Source organism: Lepisma saccharinum, chromosome 10 (genome assembly GCF_977018435.1).
Source record: "Lepisma saccharinum chromosome 10, izLepSacc3.1, whole genome shotgun sequence".
Classification (NCBI taxonomy): Eukaryota; Metazoa; Arthropoda; class Insecta; order Zygentoma; family Lepismatidae; genus Lepisma; species Lepisma saccharinum.
This window is the reverse complement of record NC_139238.1, coordinates 17,857,281-17,879,749: the sequence shown is the minus strand read 5'-3', so window position 1 is coordinate 17,879,749 and position 22,469 is coordinate 17,857,281. Positions and strand designations below refer to the sequence as shown.

The 22,469-nt window shown below is 37.6% G+C and overlaps 1 protein-coding gene across 6 annotated transcripts in view; it reads right to left on the bottom strand.

Moving 5' to 3' along the window:
* The window catches only part of LOC145994238 (sodium channel and clathrin linker 1-like), a 64,758-nt gene that overhangs the window by 37,091 nt on the left and 5,198 nt on the right, over positions 1-22,469 (bottom strand). For 5 of the 6 annotated variants that reach the window (XR_014442323.1, XM_083130335.1, XM_083130339.1 and 2 more), the window contains exons 2-6: positions 15,111-15,260; positions 10,223-10,289; positions 8,704-8,886; positions 5,425-5,547; positions 1,836-2,295 (exon numbers count right to left, since the gene is read on the bottom strand). Coding sequence is in view for 5 of the 6 variants with exons in the window: in XM_083130335.1 (XP_082986461.1) it covers positions 1,836-2,295; positions 5,425-5,547; positions 8,704-8,886; positions 10,223-10,289; positions 15,111-15,235 (958 nt within the window). In the remaining variant the exon portion in view is untranslated. Of the gene's footprint in view, positions 1-1,835; positions 2,296-5,424; positions 5,548-8,703; positions 8,887-10,222; positions 10,290-13,834; positions 13,887-15,110; positions 15,261-22,469 lie in introns of all 6 variants that reach the window. The other variant, XM_083130340.1, reaches the window with a different exon arrangement.

Below are 22,469 nucleotides of genomic sequence, written 5' to 3'. Positions count from 1 at the left end.
TGTAATATGTAGCAGTGGCATATTCTTACAACCATGCAAGGGATTCCACATTCCATACCTGGTAAAGGCACGTTCCTCTTTAACCTTTTGAGTCCCAAGGCCATTTTCACATGTAACCCCTTTGGTCCCGAGCCGATTTTGAGCAAAATGCAGAGTTTCAATTAAATGAGTGTAGATCGGAGGCTAATTGCCCTAGAGAGATGAGTGATATACCGTTGTATGCGGAATGAACAAGATTTTCAGACTATATAAAATTTATGCAAATTTGGCATATATGTGGTGGGGGGAGGGGGCTAACTCTCAAAATTCCAAAATTTCGAGGAAAAAATGGGGGCCTCTCTCCCCCCCCCAAAGAAAAAAGGTCAAAAAAGCCCATTTTGCCACCTGAATGCTGGCAACCACACGCAACATTTGATCGCAACTCTGACATTATTTCCTGCAGCAAAACAGTGCACGGCAGTGTTGCAAGAAACACCCAAATTATCTGAAAAAATTACAGACTACCAACTACATTATGAGCTGTAAAACATAGATAGGAACGCGTCCAGTAGACCGAACATCTAGGGAAACATGGTCTACAAGCCAGAAGACCAGCAGTAATTCCAGGGAAAGGGGAAAGTGAACTAACAATACAAAAAATGGTAGAAAAACAACGAATTCAAAATGAAGTGCCAATACCGAATTTTGTCCTTTAGCCTACATATCAAATATAATCATCATCAACAACAAATTTTATTGGACTTACAGTTTACATTTGGCTGTTTACGCCCAACTATATGTCAAATATTTGCAAATCTCGTTGCAAGGTTGATATCTAATCTACAGGTTTGTATATCCATTTGTCCTGACACATGCGTTGTGGTATTTTTGTGCCGATAACAAAAGTATCCGAGGTTCAAGTTGTTACATTATGGCTAAAACACGTAGAACCACAGCAACAACCCAATCATGAATCAGCAGGGAATATACTGCTATATTCACAAATGCAAACTATTGCATGTGTATCCGGTACGTAGATAAACACAATCATCAGAGAGCTTGTTTTACTTCTACTTATATCCCTGTATTTTCAACCATTTTTGTCCCTTGCCACATAATGCCCTGAATATACATTACATTACATGTTACTTACCTTTGGAATTTTGAGTTCTTTCATTTCTATTTTGTCAACTGTTCAGTGTCACAGACGAGTATCAGGAAGAAGTGGATAGACTAAACTGTAAATGCTAACTTGGCAACAAGATTTGCAAATATTTGAGATGTACGCTGAGACAAAATTTGATATGACCACTTCCATTTGAATTCCTTCTTTTTCTACCATTTTCTACCGCTTCCTGTTGGGTTACGGAACATGTTTTCTCGCTTTTTTACAGTACATAATGTGGCTGTTTGTAGCTATGTAATTCTTCACAGAATATGTGTGTTCCTGGCAACCCTGGAAAGCATCGCTTCATGACAGGAAATGACATCACAAATGCAATCAAATGTTGTGTGTGGTTGCCAGCATACAGGCAGCAAAATGGGCTTTTTTGAACGACTGCAGCACCGAAACAACACACCAACGAGGAAAATGTTACTGAGAAAGGTTTGTTTTGAAGCCCTCTATACATTTGTGAGGTCCGTGGGCGTCATTAAAATGACACCCTGTATATGCAGTTTAATTTTCCTTACATTAAGCAGAGAGGTAGATTAAAGACAGAATCTTCACCCTTTATATCAAATTGGTAGAATTTCATTGTTCGGTATTGTTTAATTTTACTGCATTGGTATTGGCAAAAATGTACTATTTGTCAGCCCCTATCAAGCAGTAAATCAAATTAATGAACTTTATTTACCTCGTACTTCCTGCTCTCGTATCAAAGCATGATCCTTCTCCATAATAGCTACTTCGATCACCTTAAGGGACTCCCGCACGTGGTCCCTAGCATCCTCGTCTCTTTTCAGAAGCTCCTCAATCTTCCTATGGCACTCAGATAGAGCTTGATCCAAGTCATTCCTCGATGATTCCATTAGTTTCAATTCGTTTTTACATGCCTTGTTGTCTTCTTCAAGCACTTGTATTTCCCTCTTGAGCCTTTCGATTTCAACAAGTAAATTCTTCTTCTCTTCGAACAAGTTTTCGATTTCCTTATTCTTATCCTCGATATCAAGTTCTGCTTTATGGGAAGACACTTGTGTCGCTTTGAGTTTCTCCTCGGCATCTTCTCGCTTTTGCCTCTCCTGCTTCAGCTGGGTCTTCAAAGTTTCTAGTTTCTCTTGTAGCAAGGTGATGGCTTTAGAATAATCCAGTTTTACCTGTAATAACAATAAAACAATTAGGATTTGATTTGATTTTTGTTATTTAGCATCACTGCCACTTTTGGCAATTTAAGATGATTAGGATGAGTGATATGTAGAGGCATGCACAGTGCTCGAAAAATCTTCTTCAGAGCTAGGTGCCAGCTCTGAAAATCAGGCGCCAGGAAACCACCCACTAGCAATTGTGGATACTATAAGAAGCTGAGCCAGCCCCTGTGGCGGAGTGGTAAGCACATCGCGCTACGACACTAGGGGTCCCGGTTTCGAATCCTGGACTGGGCTTGAGTGTTTCTGAGTTTTTGTTCATCAATTTCATCATATCATCATTCATTACCATCTTCGCAAATTATCCAAAAGTGGCACAAAAAGCGAAGTAAAATAAAGCAAATCAATTAATATATAAGAATCTGAGCATAATCCTATTCAAAACATCGCTAAATCATGTGAGAAAGCGGGAAGTGGGGGGTTGGGGATGAAGTGTAAGAAATTGTTACTGATTCTATGGAATGTTCACAACGTTGATAAAAAAAAAAAATCACTTGCTAGCTTACGCTGTACTGCAATTTGAACTTAGAATCTTCGAAGTTTCGTACATTGAAACTAAAAAAAAATGGCAATATTACAGCAAAAGATCACAGTCGCCAAGATGAAATTTTTAGTTGCCATGGCGACCAGAATTTTTCGAGCCCTGGGCATGCATATTTCGTTTATGATGAAAACACGAAATGTGAAATAACATGCTGTAATGTTCATATTTCATGTTTCTGAAAGGTGTGAGGTGCATTTTCCTACCCTGTTTTGTCATGAAATGATGCAAAATGAACTGCAAAATGCAAAATAGACTCTTCAACACGAAATTTAGAGTTAATTTACCAAAGTGAAACTTTCAGAGTTTGAATTATCCTGTGAGTTATGCAATTCACGGAAAATTGATTAACTGTGCTGTAAATATTTGAGAAGCAAAAATGGAACCCCTTTATACAAGAATAAACTTAATACTCTGGTAACTACATAAATGTGCTATTAGAAGGGATATGTTTACTTTGAGTAATAGGTGCAGTTTCTAAATCAAATTTAGGATTCACAATTTTAAAACGACAATGTCATTTTTATATTCCACTTTTGACCAGATTTTTCACCGCTATAACACCGAAATATTATTTTATTTACCACTTTTGAACCCAAAATTGACTATTTTTGTACCAAAATTTTGCTTTTTTATTTACCAAAAATATGTGCATCTAGTGATATGATGAAGGGACACTCAAAAAGAATACCCATGCTCAGTCAGGATTCAGATCTGGGACTCCTAGCACCTTAGCACGCTGTGATAACCACTTCACCACAGAGGTTGACAAAACAATTAGGAACAGGGCAGATTAATCAGTAATCTACTGGCCAAAATTTAAGGGGAGGCTACAGCTCTGGGCTTTCATCTGCAAAAACTTCCTCACAAAAAATCAGATAATGAAAAATCCCAGTACAAGGAATAATCGGAAAAATTCCATTAGGTATTTATTAGGTGAATACAAACTTGCCCACGTTAAAGGATAATTCACACGCTACTTCTCGAAACAGTCTCCCTTCTGGTTCAGGCATGTATCCAGTACTTCACAAGGTTCATATGTTTGAGTTTTGTTTTAAATCCACTTTTATGCACAGATAGGCTAATTGGGACTGGACCTACAGTTTAAAGTGGAATTCGAACCACTATGTACTTCCACCAGGTCTCGAACGATGGGACCCCTTAATTACAAGGTGACAACATTACTACTACAGACATGGGGAGTCCCTTCACAAGGCTTACGATAACAGTCTCATAGAAATTGGGTTCCTGTTTTCAAAACCAGCCCTTACTTCAAGCTGCACAATTCCATCATTGCAATAAGTTCCATTCTTGATATCATGCCTCACTCCAAGCGAGTGCCATCTCTTTGGTCCTCTAAAACATCTCTGAGGTCTCTGGTTTCACTTGGATGAGGATGCGTAACTCAAAGTAAGGGTTTGACTTTGACAAGAGCATCCCAAATTTTGAGACAGGCATCATGAACCTTGTGAAGTGCTGGGATACATGCCTGAACTAGTTGGGAGACTACGTATCCTTTCATATAAGTCAGTTTATTTACCTAATACATAAATACCTACTGGAATTTACAGGCTTTGTATTCTTTTTTCCTCATATTTGAAATGTGGTAAAAACATAAACACTATAACTAGTGCTCGGAAGTTGATGACCAATAGAATGACCTTAAATAACAAAAAAATGACCTAAAAATTTTCGCTCTTAAAATCAAAGCTTGATTTTTGCATAATTACAAAAGAGAATGGTTGAATACTTCGATAAAACCAATTGCCTGCTGGTTTAAACTACCGAACTGAAGAAGGGGGAGGGGGGGGGGAGGGTCAATCAAGGTTACATAAAATTGATGGTATTTTCACACAACAACAGGGGAAGAGGAAAATTTACCTCAAAATTGAACAAAAATGCAATAAAAATGCCAAAATGACCTAAAAGTTGAAAAATGCAAAGTAAAAATAATGTTTCTTGTTCTAACTGAAGAGAAATGGACTGATTTCAACTTCCGACCCCTAACTATAACACTATAACTATCAACCATAATGGACCTTAAAGTTATAACTATGGCTGAGTCAATAACACTTTGAACAGATATCCACACTAAAGCAGATAATATTACAGATTCAGATGCTTGAAAATTCTAACAATTAAAAGTTGTTCAAAATATTGATCAATATTAGTATGTAAGAATTCTACTCCAATTATAGGTGTCAATTTACCAAGTATTTTGCTTGAACTTTTGCAAGAATAACATCAGAATATTAAAACACATGTTAGGCAATCACAAAATCTAGTTTTTCACACAAAATTGGAGCAAAATAATGAGAAAGTTAGAATATCCAGGCTAATAAGGCTCAGCAAAAGTGTTTTAGTGTAACCCATGACAGACTAAAAAGGTGGGAAAAGTATTGGTTGGTATCGATAAATAAATTCTTAACTATACTTTCCAATACTGGTATCGACCAATACTGATCCATCGGTATAGGCTCAGCCCTAACAACGACCACATGACTTCACAATACTCATATCATTTTCAATCCAATGCTCACCTCCTCCATTTGTTTGTGCACTATTTCAGAGCTTTGATTCTCATGCTGAACCCTCATGGCTTCCTCAAAACTATCAATTTGCTTCAATGCCATCTGCCACATCTGAACAACTAGCTTGTTTTCCTGTTACATAAATTAAAAGAGAAATTTTAGGAAAAGGGGTGACACATAAAGTTCATGAAAAAAGGCAAAAAACAAAACTCACAAGTATGTCAAATACGAGGGTTATCTAGAAAGTAAGTTCAGTTAGCAAATATTGCAGTCACAATTACATTCACGGATGCCAAGAAGCGTCTATGCATTGTGCTGAGTGTTATAAGTTTTAAAAGAATCAAGAAGCCCTTGCAGATGTAATGTGATCAGTAATCAACTTGTTCAATGCTAGGAAGATGAACTCAAATGTAGCAAGCAGGTTTTCCAGGGGGTCAAACTAGGCACATTTTCCCCATAGTAGTGCTGCCTCCTCAATATTACTTCTTCAATCTGAAACTATAATGTTCCTGCAATGCTTTTATAATAACTAAGGTAAAGGTAAAGTTACCTGTGCATACAGCATCATACCATGGAGGGTGTAGAGCCCCACACATTCTCAATCTCGCTTTTTTTATATATTTTTTTAAGGTGATGTGATCAGCATCATGCTCTGATTACCTTTGCCACCCAGGTACCCTTTTATTTGAGGCTAGGTGAACCCCAGTGCCACTTTATGCAGGGACAAGGCTAGAAAAATTTCGACCTTAGATCATCTAGCCTGGAAATCGAACCTGGGTCTCCTGCATGACACCCTATCAACAAAACCAGCTTGGTTCCAATAATAATTAACATAAATTACTGTGAATGAAAAGGAATTACATGTGTGAAATGCATAATTTTACGTAAGGTAAAGCTCCCCACACAAATAGCACCCTTCCATGAAGCCACATTTAGGATTGATAGAGCTGATGATTTACCACATTTAGGGAAGTGAGGGTAGGGCCCCCCACATTCTCAAGCTTGGCCATTTTGGAGGTGATGTGATCAGCATCACATTCTGGCCACCCTTACCTGCCCAAGCTGACTCCAGATACCCATTGATTTGAGGCTGGGTGAGCCTTGGAGCCACTTTATGCAGGGATAAGGCTGGAAAACTTCCAACCTTAGATCAGCCACCTTGGGAATTGAACCCAGATCTCCCATGTGGCAGTCAGATGCCCTACCGAATAGACTACCACGGCAAACATGAATGATTCAATGGTACAGAGGTGGTTGTGACTCTTCAATAAAGGATGCAGAAATGTGCATGAGGATCTGCGAAGTGGCTGATTGTCTGTAGTGATTTGGTACATGTAGTTGATGAGAAAATTTGATAGAGCTGATGATTTACCATTGTCACTTGCCCTGCATTTTCGACAAATTTCAAGGTCATTTGTTCATGAAATTGTGTGCATGCTGGGTGCTGAAGATGCTTACATAAGAACACAGTGTAAAAAGGTATGCCAGTGCCTTGGCCTTTCTGACACGATACAGTGGGCAAGATGTCAACTTCTTGAGCCACACAGTCACAGGGTATAAGACATATGTGTTATTTCTATGTGTTCTTGCATCTGAAAATCTTCCTTACTGGCTTGCAGTTCAACAATAACAAGGTTAAGAAGCTGTTACCACATGGTTTGCATCGCAGGTTTCATCTTTCTACGATAAAGAGATACAAAAACTGGTATGCCAAGTGCCTCAGCAATGGCGGTAACTATGCCGAAAAGTATGGTAAAATGGCATTAAAAAAAATTTGTAAATATATTGTCTCTCATCTGAACTTACTTTCTGGATAACACCTGCACACTACAGCACCTGTACTCATGCAGGAAGTTACGATATTTTAAGCTACGACAAAGAATGATACAAAGATTGGTATAATAATATAGTGGAACCTCGATTCCGTGCAGGAAAATGTAAAATCGAGGAAAATGTTATGACTTTTGCTATATTGGGACCATCATTGTGTAATGTGGGAAAATGTATAATCTATTTTACAGTACGTTTGGCAACATGCTGTGTATCCGACGCTCATTTGTTTTGTCCCATCAGCAACTTTCAGTGCCTTGTGACATGAAAATGCCCGATGTCAGTTGAAGAGAATTCAACTGATGGCTGATCCATTGTCTCCCAGCTGCCAGCTGAAAATGAGACCACTATATTTCTAACACTGTTTCCCTAATTATTATATCCAACAATTAGTCCTGCAGAGCATGCATCCTTTGACATAAAAATAGAAGCTGGTTCGAAACTTGAGGTAAAAATAGAAAGTCCTGTTTTAAAGATGCTTACTAAAGCAATCAAGATGAATAAATTTTCTCGGGCTATTGGCCAGGTCAATTCTGGAAAAGTTTCTGAGCTTTCGAGAGCTAACGTCACTCTCATTTTCAGGGTACAAGTCGATAAGAGTGATGTTATCTCTCGGAAATTTGGAAACTTTTCCAGAATAGACCTGGTCGGTAGCCCAAGAGAATTTATTCATAATTCGTCGCCAGGAAAGCTTCAAGACTTACTTTAAAGTAGAGATGGGACGATACGAAATTTTGGCCGATACCGATAAAGTACCGATATAAAATTTACAGATACCGATAACCGATATTCTACCGATCCGATATAAAATTAGAAATGGTCCTGGAAGAACCTGAAAGGTTCATTGACCTCCTTAAAAAATGTGTGTTTCAAAATGACTGCAGTGCAAGAGAAATTTCATATTTAGACATTTAATTTTTAAAAAAGTACGGCATGGAGATTATCCATAAAAATTACAACAAAAAAGGTAGAATTTTGCACTAAACTATCAGATCGGTAAAATAATCGGTAATTTTACCGATAAACCGATATGCCTATATCGGCCGATACCGATAGAGTACCAATTAATCGGTCTCATCCCTACTTTAAAGCAATTAAGTCGACAAAAATCTAGGAACCATGGATTTCACCCCTCCACTTTATCACCTCCTCAAGTTTCAATACAACAAAGGACCCACTAACCTGCTGGCTGGGCAAGTACCAAAAAATTCCCTACATGAGAAATGGTTTTCAAAATCGAATTTTGATTTTGGTTTTAGATATGATTTTTTTTAGTTTCGAAGAAGTCAGTTTTGGCGAAAACCGAGTGTCAAAAAATTTCATCCACACTAGTATCGACAGGTTTTAAAATTTTCCCAATACAAGTTAACAGATAGAAGCAAAGCTCGTAGCATTCAGAATATCCCACCATTACATATCATTAGTTTCTCATGTTTACGATAGGAAACCAAAGCATACCTGAGATTTAAGAGCAAGTTGGCGCTGAAGATTTAAAACCATATCAGCTTCCTTCCGATGCTGCGGTGACAGTAGACTCTCACGACTAAGTTTGGTTCCGAGTGCCTCTCTCATTTGTTTGGAAAGTTCATGGTTTTCGGAGATGACGTTCACCAACTCAGATCTCAGACTTTCGTGTTCTTTCTGAGAAAGTGAAAATTGTTTACAATTGATTACAAGTGAAATATGATGTTTAAAACAAAATTTGAACAACTTTCATTTTTATGCATTGTGGTTGTAACACAAAGAATGTTTGTATTGTTAATAGAATATTAGCAACAAATGAGAGTTCATTTCAGATGAATGTTACCGTATTTACTCATGTGTAATGTGCACTTTATAAAATTTTTGCCCCTTAAAAACTGTGGTGCATATTACACACAGAATACTTAGGATAGCCCAAAATCAAAACTATGCATGTTTTCTCTTTGTCACTGTGTATAACACATATATATCAACAGGCACAAATACAAATTACCAGGTTGGATTAATAATAATAATAATTAAAGAAAAAAACACTATGGAAGTGAAAAGGCCATTTCCCACGATATTTCATTTTGAAATGGAACGATTTGCGACACCGAGACAAATGGCGCCTTTTTGGCAGAATTTGAGTATGCACCTCCCATCACACAGGATGTGTATCAGTTGTATTTGTTGGGCGAGAAATAACAGAAAATAACTTCCTGAGGGTTGCAAATCCTAACATAATTTTGATCTCGCTTCTGCTACAGAATGAACAAGATGTTTACAGAAGTGAAAATTTTGGGAAGCTGAACGCAGTGGAGCAAGAGGGGAAGGTGGTGACTTATCATATACACAAGACGATATTCTCATCTTGATCAGCATAGCAACAGCTTTACGACCTGCATCTAAGAAAGCCATTTCTTGAACCTGAATTGTACTGGTGAAATAATTGTTTGTTGTTTTTCCCCAGCAAAAACTAGGGTGCGCATCATTTAGCATGAGCATTATACACACATAAATTTGGTAGTTGAATTAGAAGCTACTTATGGAATGCAAGAGAAATCAGAATACATGCTAAAATAGCAAGTATAAACTTTTAGTTTTACAAAATTGAAACCATCGTTGAGTTACAAATATCAATTATTCTTTCACTTAGTTGATGTGTCAAGTTGGAAATTAGGACCTTCAGGATAACATAGTGATAATGCTTGATTCTTGGAAGGGAGATCCCATTTTAAACTGTAGGTCCAGTTTTAATTAGCCTATCTGTTCATAAAGAGGACATTTGGATATTAGTGCTAAAAAAATTGGCTACAATGTTTGTATGTAGAACTCTGGACTTCTACACATAGCCCCTTGGTTCAATGTACCAATCAATTTGCACTGTGCCCAGTCATAAACTAAACCAGGAGGCTTCTAATTTCAAGGTGTCAGAATTGGCTACTATACCATCAGGGAGGCCACATATGCACTTCGAATAAAGCAGAGGCTGTATGGAAGGTTATAAACTCACCTTATAGAATTCGACTTGGTTTTGCAGCGTACCAATGAAAGATTCATATTCAGCTACCGGGAAGGATCTGTAAAGAACAATGCACAGTTACCTACAGAAACAGAAACACAGCCAGGAGGAGCGTTAAGGGGCTGAAGACCTTCACTTCACCAAAAAATCCTACAAATGAGACATTTGTTACAATCATGCAGGCATAACATTTTACTGGTTAAAGATACGAGGTTTGGCTAGAAAAAAACAGGACTGATGCTATGAAATCTTTTATTCGGCATTTTGTACAACAGGAACTTTATCTCCTTCAAAGTACTCCCCTGCACGATCTGTACACCGCTCCATACGAATTTTCCATTGCTGGAAGCAGTGTTGCCAGTCATTTTCGGAGATCATGTTCATTACATCCGTCGCTTTTCTTTGCACAGCTTCTACTGTCTCAAATCTGGTTCCTTTTAGGGCGGACTTCACTCTGGGGAATAAAAAGAAGTCACAGGGAGCAAGGTCCGGCGAATATGGCGGATGTTCTAACACTGGGATGCCATATTTAGCCAAAAATGTCTTCACTGACAGGGCCGTATGGACAGGAGCATTGTCATGGTGCAGAATCCATGACTTCCGTTGCCACAAATCAGGTCGTCGTCTTCTTACTCGCTCACGAAGGGTTTTCAGCACATTAATGTAATGATGTTGGTTTACAGTTTGACCCTCGGGTACCCAATGAACGTACACAATGCCTCGAATGTCGAAAAAGACAATCATCATGGCTTTGAATTTGGACTTGCTCATGCGAGCTTTCTTGTGACGTGGCGAACTCGGGGTCTTCCAATGAATTGATTGGCGCTTTGTAGCAGGGGTCGTACGTGAAATGCCACGATTCATCACAGGTTATCACTCTCTCTAAGAATGTAGGGTCTGTTTCAATGTTCTTCAAAGTGTCCGTACAAATGTTCACTCGAGCTTCCTTCTGTTCCAATGTCAGGTTCCTTGGCACGAGTTTTGAACACACTTACTCATGTTCAAATTCTCGTGTAAAATTTGTCGAACACTTTCTTTGTCTATTCCTGTGATTTCAGCAACTGCTCTAATGGTCAATCGACAATCTTTTCGAATCACATCACTCACTTTTTGAATGTTTGTTTCCGTTTTCGACATGCATGGTCGTCCTGAACGTGGGTTGTCTTGGATCATTTCCTGTCCTTCTTTAAACCATTTAAACCACTCAAACACTTGTGTGCGTGATAAACACTCATCCCCGTACACAGATTTTAACATGCCGTACGCTTCTGTTGCAGATTTCCCCAGTTTGTAAAGGAACTTCACATTGACACGCTGTTCCATTTTAATACTCAGCATTTTTCTGATGGAGCACAGACACACGTTCCGCTTTGTCCAAGTGCCACAGCGAAACTGAGAGGCCTGCACCCAGGGCAATTAGTCATTCTGTAGACAGGGTATGGTAGTATAGAATCATGCATTGCTCAACCTTCGTGCATTCGTTGTTTGCCAATAGCAACATCAATCTGGTTTTTTTCTAGCCAAACCTCGTAAGTCGAAAATCTTTCACCATTGCATTTCTCGTGAAATTCTAGCTTAATTTGATATTCACATCACCCCTTCCCATTTAAAAATTTTGAGTTGAACTCAATATGGCGATCGTCTGCTTGGAACACATCAATATGGTTCCCCGTAGGCCTAACCTGTTTCTAACCTGGCCATTTGTAACTAGCCTAACTCCTTTATATTTTATAAGGGGCGTTAAAGAACTTTCGAATCACCCTGTATAAAAAGTTGTAATATACAGATAAATTCATCTTCAGAGCTTCTATTCTCCACTTTTTCACCTTGAAAAATGACACTTTTCAGTTTTAAAAAAATGAATTCTTTATGAATGTTTAAATGCAAAATTTCAAAACTTGCAATCATACTAATCAATGCACCTCTTACTACATGATTTTAATGATACTTCTCAGAGGAGACAATTTTTATCAAAATTTCAGGTTAGTCAAACTATATTTATGTTACATTGGACAGTCAAACTCTTTGAAATTATAGGGACCAGTACCAAACAAACATTTTACAGACTTTATGAAAAAATAATTTCTCTCGTGAGTCTGTTGTGCTGATGGTAATAAAAGTACTCTGAACATTTGAATTATGACCTGTAATGGCAAACAAATATTCAGCAATTACCGTAATTTAAAATGGTTCGAGAAGTTTCATCTTGGGTAGTCTTTAGTTCAATAACAGGGTGTCCACCAAAAGAACACATCCAGAATTCTTGACTTTTTTCAGTCTTTCTTAACGTTTATTTATTCGACCCCCACTTAGGTAAAGTTGGAAATTAGTAATTAAGAAAATAAATATTTATTTAATGAAAACCCCTACCAAAGGGCCAGTAAAGATGAAAACTGAAGCTGAATTTAAGAAGAGAATTAGATCTGCTTTCTCCTATTAATGCATCCTGAACTGTTTGGCAGACGAGCGAGGCTTTGGCGTCTGGACTCAAGCCAGTACCTATAAACTTATGTGGGGCTTGTGTAGGTTGTCCCTATATGTTTGTGACTGTCCCTTCATCCATCTTACCTTACCGCCATTCTTTATCATTTTCGCAATTAACTAAAGGGACAGGAAAAAGTGAAATAAAATAAACTAAATCAACCAATCGGTCATTATGATAGCAAAAATTCTTGACCACAAGAATAATTTATTGCCTTTTTATTGACTTGACCTACTTGTTGATTTCTTTACTTTTTCTTGACTTCCATGACTTTCTTGACTGGCAGACACCTGAATAACTTTGTTCTCTATACCCCTGCTTTACAATCAAATTATATTGAATAAGAATGGGCAACATCTTGTTCCATCTGTATAAACCCTAAGACAAGAAATTCTGCTCAGGCATTGAACAGTGATATTATCAGAAAGTGGTCCCAAAACTTTGTTTATTAAGTGCCTCTGTTTTTCCGTATGTTTAATAGCAGGACAAGCTTTTTTCTTTTTGGGCAATGACTGAATCAAAATAAAATTTCACCACTGAGTTTGGAAGCACAGTCCATAGACTTGTAACTTGTATGATTTTTTTCTGTTACCTACTTTGCTAATTAATATTGTGAAGCTCAAAATGTAGGGCATTTATGATATTTTTCAAATTCCTCCCGGATGCCGGACATAAGGCTAAAATGTAGGACATGTCCGGGAAAAACTGGACATCTGGTAACCCTAGCTATGTGCCTCCACCAGGAATCAAATCCAGAACCCCTTGATTACAAGGCGATGGCGAATGGGCGATAGCCAGGGTGGCATATGTCGGCAAAAGAACGAGAACGTCCAGCAGATTCCATGTGTTGTTGAATTCCAAGATCTTGCCTATCACCTATTGCCTAATATAACAATATTCCAAACTTTTTTCAGCAGTGTATTTTAGTTTTTTGATATACAACAGCAGAATAATAGTTTTCTTTTAATGGCTTACAATACCTAAAGTGTTCAGCTTTATTGTTTAAAATTACTCCAATATATTATCACACAAGACAAAATTATACAATAAATCTTATTTTTGAAGTAGGGATGTTTCATTTCCAGAACTTTATCAACCTGACACTACAAATATACACATACCCTTACATGGCCATTCACTGTACACTCTGTACATTATTACTGCAACCTTGAACTAAAAAGAAACATAGTTAGAATAATAAAAACATTTTATCTTAAGATGCCCTAAGATTGGAATACAACTAAAGACTAAAAATTACAATATCTAATAATTAATTGGTAGTAACATTTTATGGCAACAAGTCCTTGTGCATCTTACAAAGTATGTTTGGCAAGAAAAAAATATACAAAAGAATATCAAAGGAAATTAAAAGAAATAGTTATTTAAATTGATTTTTTTGCCTGAAAGTGCATATTTACATTTCAAAGTTTTAAAATTCATCTGGCACCATCATATTCCTTGCTACATCTACTAGGTACTATAAATCTTCTGCTCTTCAAGTAATCTAAATCAAAATCTTTACAAATGTCTAAATTTTATATTATTGTGAGTTGTGCTCCACCCCCAGCTGTACAATAATGGTGCAACATATGCCTTGGTTCCTATGGGTAAAACCCAGGGCATTATATCAGCAATTATTGGATTCTTTTGGGAATTGTCTATGTAGCAGCAACAACTTTATTATGTCCATCACACAAGCACAGTATACTGAACATGGGCAGGGGTATAAAAATATAATGTGCCTGGAAATTTTCAATTTCAGTTCTAAAAAGTATATATATTTAATATTTTGAGGTTGCATAGAAATTCCCATTAGTTTTTTTTAATAACAAGTACAATATTTTTTTTTAATGTTTGTGTTTTCTGTATCATGTGTATCATTAGATCAGAATAATAAACATGCCTTTATAAATTTTTGCACCGTTTGGATTCATGGCATTCTTAGACCGTATTTGAAAAAAGAAGCTTGCACCTGACAAAATAAAAGGTCTTGCGCCTGAATTATTATTATTATAGAATTTTGTTTAGTAAATTTTTCAATTGGATTTGCAATTTTTCACACTATACAATTCTAAGAATTCTCAACATATTTAATATTTCCCAACCTTTCCACATTTTCCAAAACTTTTATGAAGTTTCCTGACTTTTTCATTGTTCCAGGATTTTCAGGACAGTGCAAGGTTGATTGCTATCCTACTTACATTGTAACTATTGCTGGTTCCGATTCATCTGATGAGAACATGATGCAAAGGTTAAAGCTAGGGATTTCATACAGATCTATATAGGTTATTTAAAGATCTTTGTAGAAATAGTAAACAGAAATCCTAATGTTTCCCAGTGGCAATCTTACAATATATTTAATGTTACACATCATATAAATGCAGAATTAACACTTACTGTTTGCCGTCAATAGATAATCCAATATTAACCTTCTCCTGTTGTCTATGGCAACAAGCTTCTGGTGGACAGTTGCATTCCTTACCCATCTTCCGTATTCGAACTACTAAGATTGCAAATGTCATGAAAGAACTTCGCAGAGATATTTATCTGCAATACAAGGAAAATATCAAATTAGAACTAATGCAAAGAAAATGTTAATTAGTCATTTACAAAATCATTGTGCATTGTGACTTTGTAACCAAGGGGTCCCAGGTTCAATACTCAATGGAGGCACAAAGTGTAAACTGTAGGTCCAGTCCAAATTACCATGCTGTGCATAAAGTAGACTTAAAAACAAATTTAATTGTGATTTAGAGATGGTGAGAGCCACAGAAAAACACATGCAGGGATAATGATAGAAAATCCCATCCTGAAATCACTATAGAATGGAAGAAGTGGATATCCCACTGGATAGTCAGGCACCCTACCAAAAAAACCCACTGTTTACAAATCACCAATATGATAACAGACGTACAGTAATTTTGAATAATATTAGTTCTGACAGTTGCCAGATACATCTATTCAGCCCCCCCAATTTTAGATGTTTTAGGATTAAGATAGGAAAATGATGGAATTTTATGTTCAAATCTCCTCCATTTTCTATACCAATTTCTGTGTATTCATGGTCAAGTTCAGTCATGTATCAGGGACCCAAGTGAAATTTTCAGTTTCCTATGTAATTCCAGACTTATTTAATATAGTATTTTTGCAACCTGAAATGTTAAAGAAGGCTACAAGAACAAATGTATGTTTGGAACAAGAAAAAACCTGTCACAAAGGTATATATATATATATATATATATATATACATTTTTTCTCTGTATTTTGTATTGTTATCAGAATATAGATCCGCATTTTACTATATCCTCTTGGCTATAAAACGCTTTTTTATTTGGAATTCTCGAACAAAGAACCTATCCCCCTGAGATAAAGATATCTGTAGCCATGGTAAATAACATTTTTATATGCATCCCCAAGGGGTGTAGCAACGCTTCTCCCGATCTCTCGGCTGAAGATCGAAATGAACGCACGGTAGTAAGTGTAATTTTGTGTGTGTATATATATATATATATATATATATATATATATATATATATATATATATATATATATATTATATATATATATATATATATATATATAATCGTAAAGGTATTCTTTTCTTGTATCTATTTCTTCTATAGGAAAAAGACTTCTTCTTCTTTTATTGTCAAAAGGCTTCTTCTTCTTTTGATTATCGAAAAGGCATCTTCTTCTATTATCATCAAAAGGCTTCTTCTTCTTTTATTGTCAAAAGGCTTCTTCTTCTTTTGATTATCGAAAAGGCATCTTCTTCTTTTATCATCAAAAGGCTTCTTCTTCTTTTGATTATCGAAAGGGCTTCTTCTTCTTTTATTATTTCTTCTATATACAAGAAGTCCAATTGCGTTGTCTAGCTTCCTTTTCTTTATACCTTATATATGTTTTCTTTCTTTTCTCCGTGGGTCTTTATCATTACTTCCCTGGCAATTCTCATAACTACATTTACTAGATGGCGGTAAGTCTATGACCTTTGGATGATAGTTATTTTCTTATTTTGAAATGTCATATCGTAAACCCAATGGATCATTACTTATAACTGGAGGTTGGATAGTTTCCCCACCCTCTTGTCTTCTTCGTTTTAATACATATTCCTTTACTCTCTTTCCTGCTCGCTTGCCCTGCTTCTTTGGCATTATCCAGCAACCAAGCTATACTTATATAAAGGAGTAGGGTCGACTAAATTGACACTAGCACCACCTCCTATGTAACGACCAAAGGTGATAACCAGGATCGCTGATAACAAGCGCCGCCAATGGCCCAGTGCGACTAAAAAGGAGCGCAACCGTAAAGTGCTTCGGGGCGTCTAATTTGACAACAGCGCCACCGGGGACAAAACCAAAATACTGACGATGTTCTCCTCGTCAGAAAAATAAAAAGAGATAGATTTCTGAATCCGTTCGCTTAGTTAATAACTTTCCTAAACGTTTCATATGCGGCCATATTCTTAATTATTTTAATTTACTATATACAACATTCTATTTATTTCTTTTATAGTATTTGAACTCTTCTTTTATATATTTCTCAATTTACTATAATATATATAAAACCTCTTCTCCGCTCTAAGTTTTTTATAATTTCCTTTGCTCCTCTTTATATAGCGTGCTGCCATCTCTCGTCGATTCCGAGAAACCATTCCTCCTTGCAACTCTCATTGTGTCATCGAAACTGGCACGTGACACAATATCCCCTCCTTGAGGATGAAAAATTTATATATTGGAAAGTTCATTTGTAAATTTATAAATTTTTCCCTCGTTCTATGTGACTTCTCTTACTGTTTCTTTTATTCATTAACTAAGCTCTCTTTTACTTCCTCCGTGCAGTTGTACCTCCTGATATTTTCCAGGTTCTCCCTTCTTTCTATATTTGTTTCTGTATGCTTTACTACCGCTGTGTTCCGAAATAAATTCATGACCTCGTATGGCCCTTCATATATGAAAAACAATTTCTTGATTGCTTTCTCTGATGCTTTGCTCATTGGGTGTGTTTTGCAAAATACTAAGTCTCCCTTTTTTAATATTGCAAAACGAGCATTAACATGTGTTATAACACGCAAAAGTTCCTCTGTAATTCACCCAAGTTCTGCCCTTATATACACAAATAAATACGCTTTAGAAATGATGTTAAGAGCCACAGATAATAGAACATTTTAATCATAGTTTTGACCAGTAACGTCCTGCTTAAGTTTATATCCTTGAAAGAGTTTTGTGTCGATGGGGATGGTTTGGAGGTTTTGAATGCGCAACACTGTATCAAGATTACGCTGCAGACGAAACCGTTAAAAGTCAATGGTGTTCGTGAGCTTCCTTGCAATCCGAAATCTCCGAGCTCGAGTTTTTGTTCCTTCGCGACTAGATGAAGACAGAGCTGTGAATATAGTGGCGAGCAGATGTAAACCAAGAGCACGAGCAGATGTAAACCAAGAGCAAATTAATTTAGTACTGTGCGCAGGAGTGTTATTCTTGGTTACTTGTTTGTGTTATTGCAGTGTGTATGTGTGTTGTATCAGTGAGACGATTGGAATGCCAGCCGTAAGGTTCACGTTACGAGGGGGGTGCTGATACGTTCTCGGACCGACCCAGAAGGACTTTAACTAGAGACACGAAAGTTTCAGGCTATTCCACGTATGCTCCCCAAAGGTCTACACACTTGGCACTTTGTTGCTTCAACTTCTCTAACCCCTCCAAAAAAAAAAAGAAAACGATTTCTCCTGGTCTGCAAAAAACTGTTCGGTAGCTGCTATAACCTCGTTATCACTTCTAAATTTCTGTCCTTTCAGAACTCTTTTCAGTCTAGGGAAGATATAATAATCAGAGGGTGCAAGATCTGGTGAGTAAGGTGGGTGGTCAATGCATTGAAACCCTAGGTCCATCAGAAAATCCATTGTTCTTCCAGAGCCTTGTGAACGGGAGTATTGTCCTGCAGAAACAACACACTTCTTCTCAATTTTCTCCGGTGCTTTTCTTTAATAGCCTCCTTTAACTTAGCCAGAAGACTGCAGTAATACTCTGCTGTTATGGTTTGTCCCTTTGGAAGGTAGTCTGATAACAAAACACCATCCTTATTCCAAAATATTGAGGCAAGCAGACCTGCGGACCTATGTGCTTTGAATTTCTTTGGCCTGGGAGATCCTGAGTGGCGCCACTCGCATGATTGCTGTTTGGTCTCAGGATCAAAGTAGTGGAACCAACTTTCATTCTGGGTAACAACCCGATTCAAAAAATCGTCCTAAGAGTTCGCAAAATACCGCAAAATCACCTGAGAAGATGCCACACGTTTGCGTTTCTCATCGGCGTTCAAATGTTTGGGCACCCATTTCGGGAAAGCTTGTGCATGTCCAACTGATCATGGATTATTGACCAGACACGTTCTTTGGATATGTGCAAGGTGTCAGCTATCGCTTGAAGTCAAATTTGTCTGTTACTCAAAATCAGGTCATGAACCTCATCCACTTTTTCCAGAGTTGACACTGACACTGGCCTCCCACACCTTTCACCATATTCTGTGGAAAAATCACCACGCTTACAGTTTGAGCACCATTTCTTCGCAGTGGAGTGTGAAGGGCAATGTGTCTAGCATGCAACCATGGATTTCCTTCGGCGACTTCTGTTACAGGATGAAGAACTTCATGACACCTCGCAACTCCTCCTTGGTAAATTCCACATTTGGCTGCGCCATGCTTCAATCAATGGCCTGTAAAGGAAAAACCGTTAGTGATACGATCATCCCAGCTGGCACCTAAACTTCCAAAAGATCAATGGTTCAAATGCAATGCATGATTTCAGGATGACATGTGCAGAAGGGGGTCAGGCCGAGAACTTATCAGTCCCCCCCCCCCTCGTAGAACAAAGATTTTTTTATGTATGACACTTACGTGAAAACAGACTCGTGTCGACACGTGTGTAGGCAATTTGTACAGAAATTCCCAGGCGTTTCACCTCCACATAGATATACGGTTATACATCTTGTCCTTAAATTACGAGAAACTGGATCGTTAAATTGCAAAACACCTAGCAAAAACGATGGTTTCTAACCGAAGCAAAACTCGATGAAATTGGTGCAGCATTAGAACGTTCTCCAAACAAACCTCTACGCCGTGTTTCACAGGAGATGGGCGTGTCAAAATCATCAGCACATACAGCCACTAAGCCACTAAAATTAAAACCGTACAGAGTTTCTATAGTGCAAGAATTACGGCCCCCTGACAACGTAAGTAGAGTAAATTTTTGTAATTGGGCTTTGCAGAATATTGTAGATGGTATTGTTGATCCACAGTTAATATTTTTTTTGGATGAGGCATGGTTTCACTTGCGTGGTCATGTTTGTTCACAGAACAATAGATACTGGAGCTCTGAAACTCCCCGAATAATACACGAAGTTCCGTTACATGATGCAAAAATTGGTGTGTGGTGTGTGTAAGTGCAAAAAGAATAATAGGGCCTACATTTTTTGAAGACAATAAATTCAAAGAGGTACCGCACACAAATACTCGCGCCGTTCTTTCAGTTGTTATCAGATAATGAGAGACAATATGGGTATTTTCAACAACATACGGCCACAGCCCATACCGCCACTGATTCTTTGGACGCTATAAGGGAGGTGTTTGATGACAGAATAATTTCTAGAGGTTTATGGCCTTCACGTTCGCCAGATCTTACCGTATGTGACTATTATTTGTGGGAAACCTTAAAAAATAGAGTCTACCAAAAAAAACCTCATAGCATCGACGAACTAAAAGACAATATAAGGGCAGAACTTGGAAGAATTATGGAAGAAGAACTTTTGAGTTTGTATCAAAATTTCATCAAACGATGCCAGGAATATGTGAATGTAGGTGGACATCACTTTGAACAACTCTTATAACACAGGTTAGTGCTCGTTTTGCAATATTTATATAAATGTCTGCATATGTCCATAAAAACAAGCGGGCATTGCAGGCCGCAAGTGTCGGCATCTCCATCAGCGCCGCCTGCCATGCTTCTCCCGATCTCTCGGCTGAAGATTGAAATGAACGCACGGTACCTATTACACACATAATTCTGCACTTAAGCTGGCCCTCGTGACGGACTGGTTAGCAAATTGTGCTGCGATGCCAGGGATCCCGGGTTCAAATACTGGCCTGGGCATGGATGTTTGTGATTGTCCTTCATCCATTTCCTCATATCATCACCCATCTCCATCTTTGCAAATTAGTCAAAAGTGGCACAAAGGGCGAAGTAAAATAGGTATAAATTTACAATACCGGAAGTATCTCCAATTTGTTTGAAATTCGGCATACTCACTAATTTAGGCCTCGTAATCACGAATCTGCAGTTAAAATTTGGCGGTCATGTCTACAAATTGCAAAATAACGGGCAGAAATTACCCTTCTGATTGTCCATACACTAACATGGTAACCATGTTTGATGATATGAACAAGTGACATGTGAAGTGCTCAAGTGTTGTGCAATAAGTGAGACCCGTTGATTTGCATGTGAGAAAATGGAGTCTCGCGTAAAAAAGAAAAAAATGTTTGGCCCACTAACCATTCACGGTAAGGTTAGGTTAGGCAAGCATAGTTAAAATTCAGGATCATCATGAACATAGTTTTTAAATGCTAACCATTGCAAAAAATATGTTTCCTTCATAAATCAAGGGTGTTTACTCAGTTCACAGACACGTTTATTTCGGGTTATTTTGCAATTTCTAGATGTGACCGCCAAATTTTAACTGCAGATTCGTGTTTACGAGGCCAAAATGAGTGAGTATGCCGAATTTCAAACAAATTGTATATACTTCCGGTATTGTAAATTTGCTCCGTAAAATAAAGCAAATTAATCAACTCTGCACTTGAAATGATGGTAAAAGTTCGGTATATCGGAGACACATTAAAATTGGATATTTTGTGTTTCGCATAGTTCGTACACCAATTGTGTATTGCGGAACATAGTTCAAGGTGCCATTATGCCTTTTAGCCTACACGAAAAAAAAGACAATTTTTCACATACAGAGTGATTTTTTCTATTCATTTCTTCGCTTCTGTAACACACGTAATGGCAGGCACATTTTGACTCATGATGTGGGTATGCAGTGTTTCCAACCTTCTTCACCGAAAAATACCCACTATTGTGTTCATCACCAGTGAAAATTGCACATTATGCACGGGTAGCTGACAGATAGCTCCAGGAACTATTATGCACGGTAGCTGATGGAGAACCCCACGAACCATTTCCGATAAGGTTAGGTTAGGTTTTGTTCGGTTAGGCAAGCTAAGTGAAAAAAAAAAAGGTTGGAAACACTGACAGGGGCTTACGTCATCAAACGTACGCAGCATGCAGTTCATGTAGTGAAAGCAATGGCAATTGTGCGTTGGTGAGTTATTTCTCTTGAAAAATACATGATTTCCCGTTCAAATAAATTCCACGATGAAAGAAAATACCTCAACGAATGTTGCAGAAACTCATTTCCGTAAGTAGTTTATTGTGTAAAAATGAAGAAATGTGTCTCCGATATACCGAAATGATCCAAGTGCTAGAACATAACTTTGGTCTAGTTAGGGTTACAAGATGTCCACTTTTTCGGGCCCTAAAAATGGTCCTGGTAGGTTTTTGACATATATAGACAACTGCTTCAACTTCAACATTCGTAACAAAATTTTATGGTAACACTTTACTATACCTGAGACAGATTTCTTCAAATTTACAGGAGAAAGTACTTACGCAAATCATTTTCTGTAGCGTTGTTGATGTTCGGGAATGT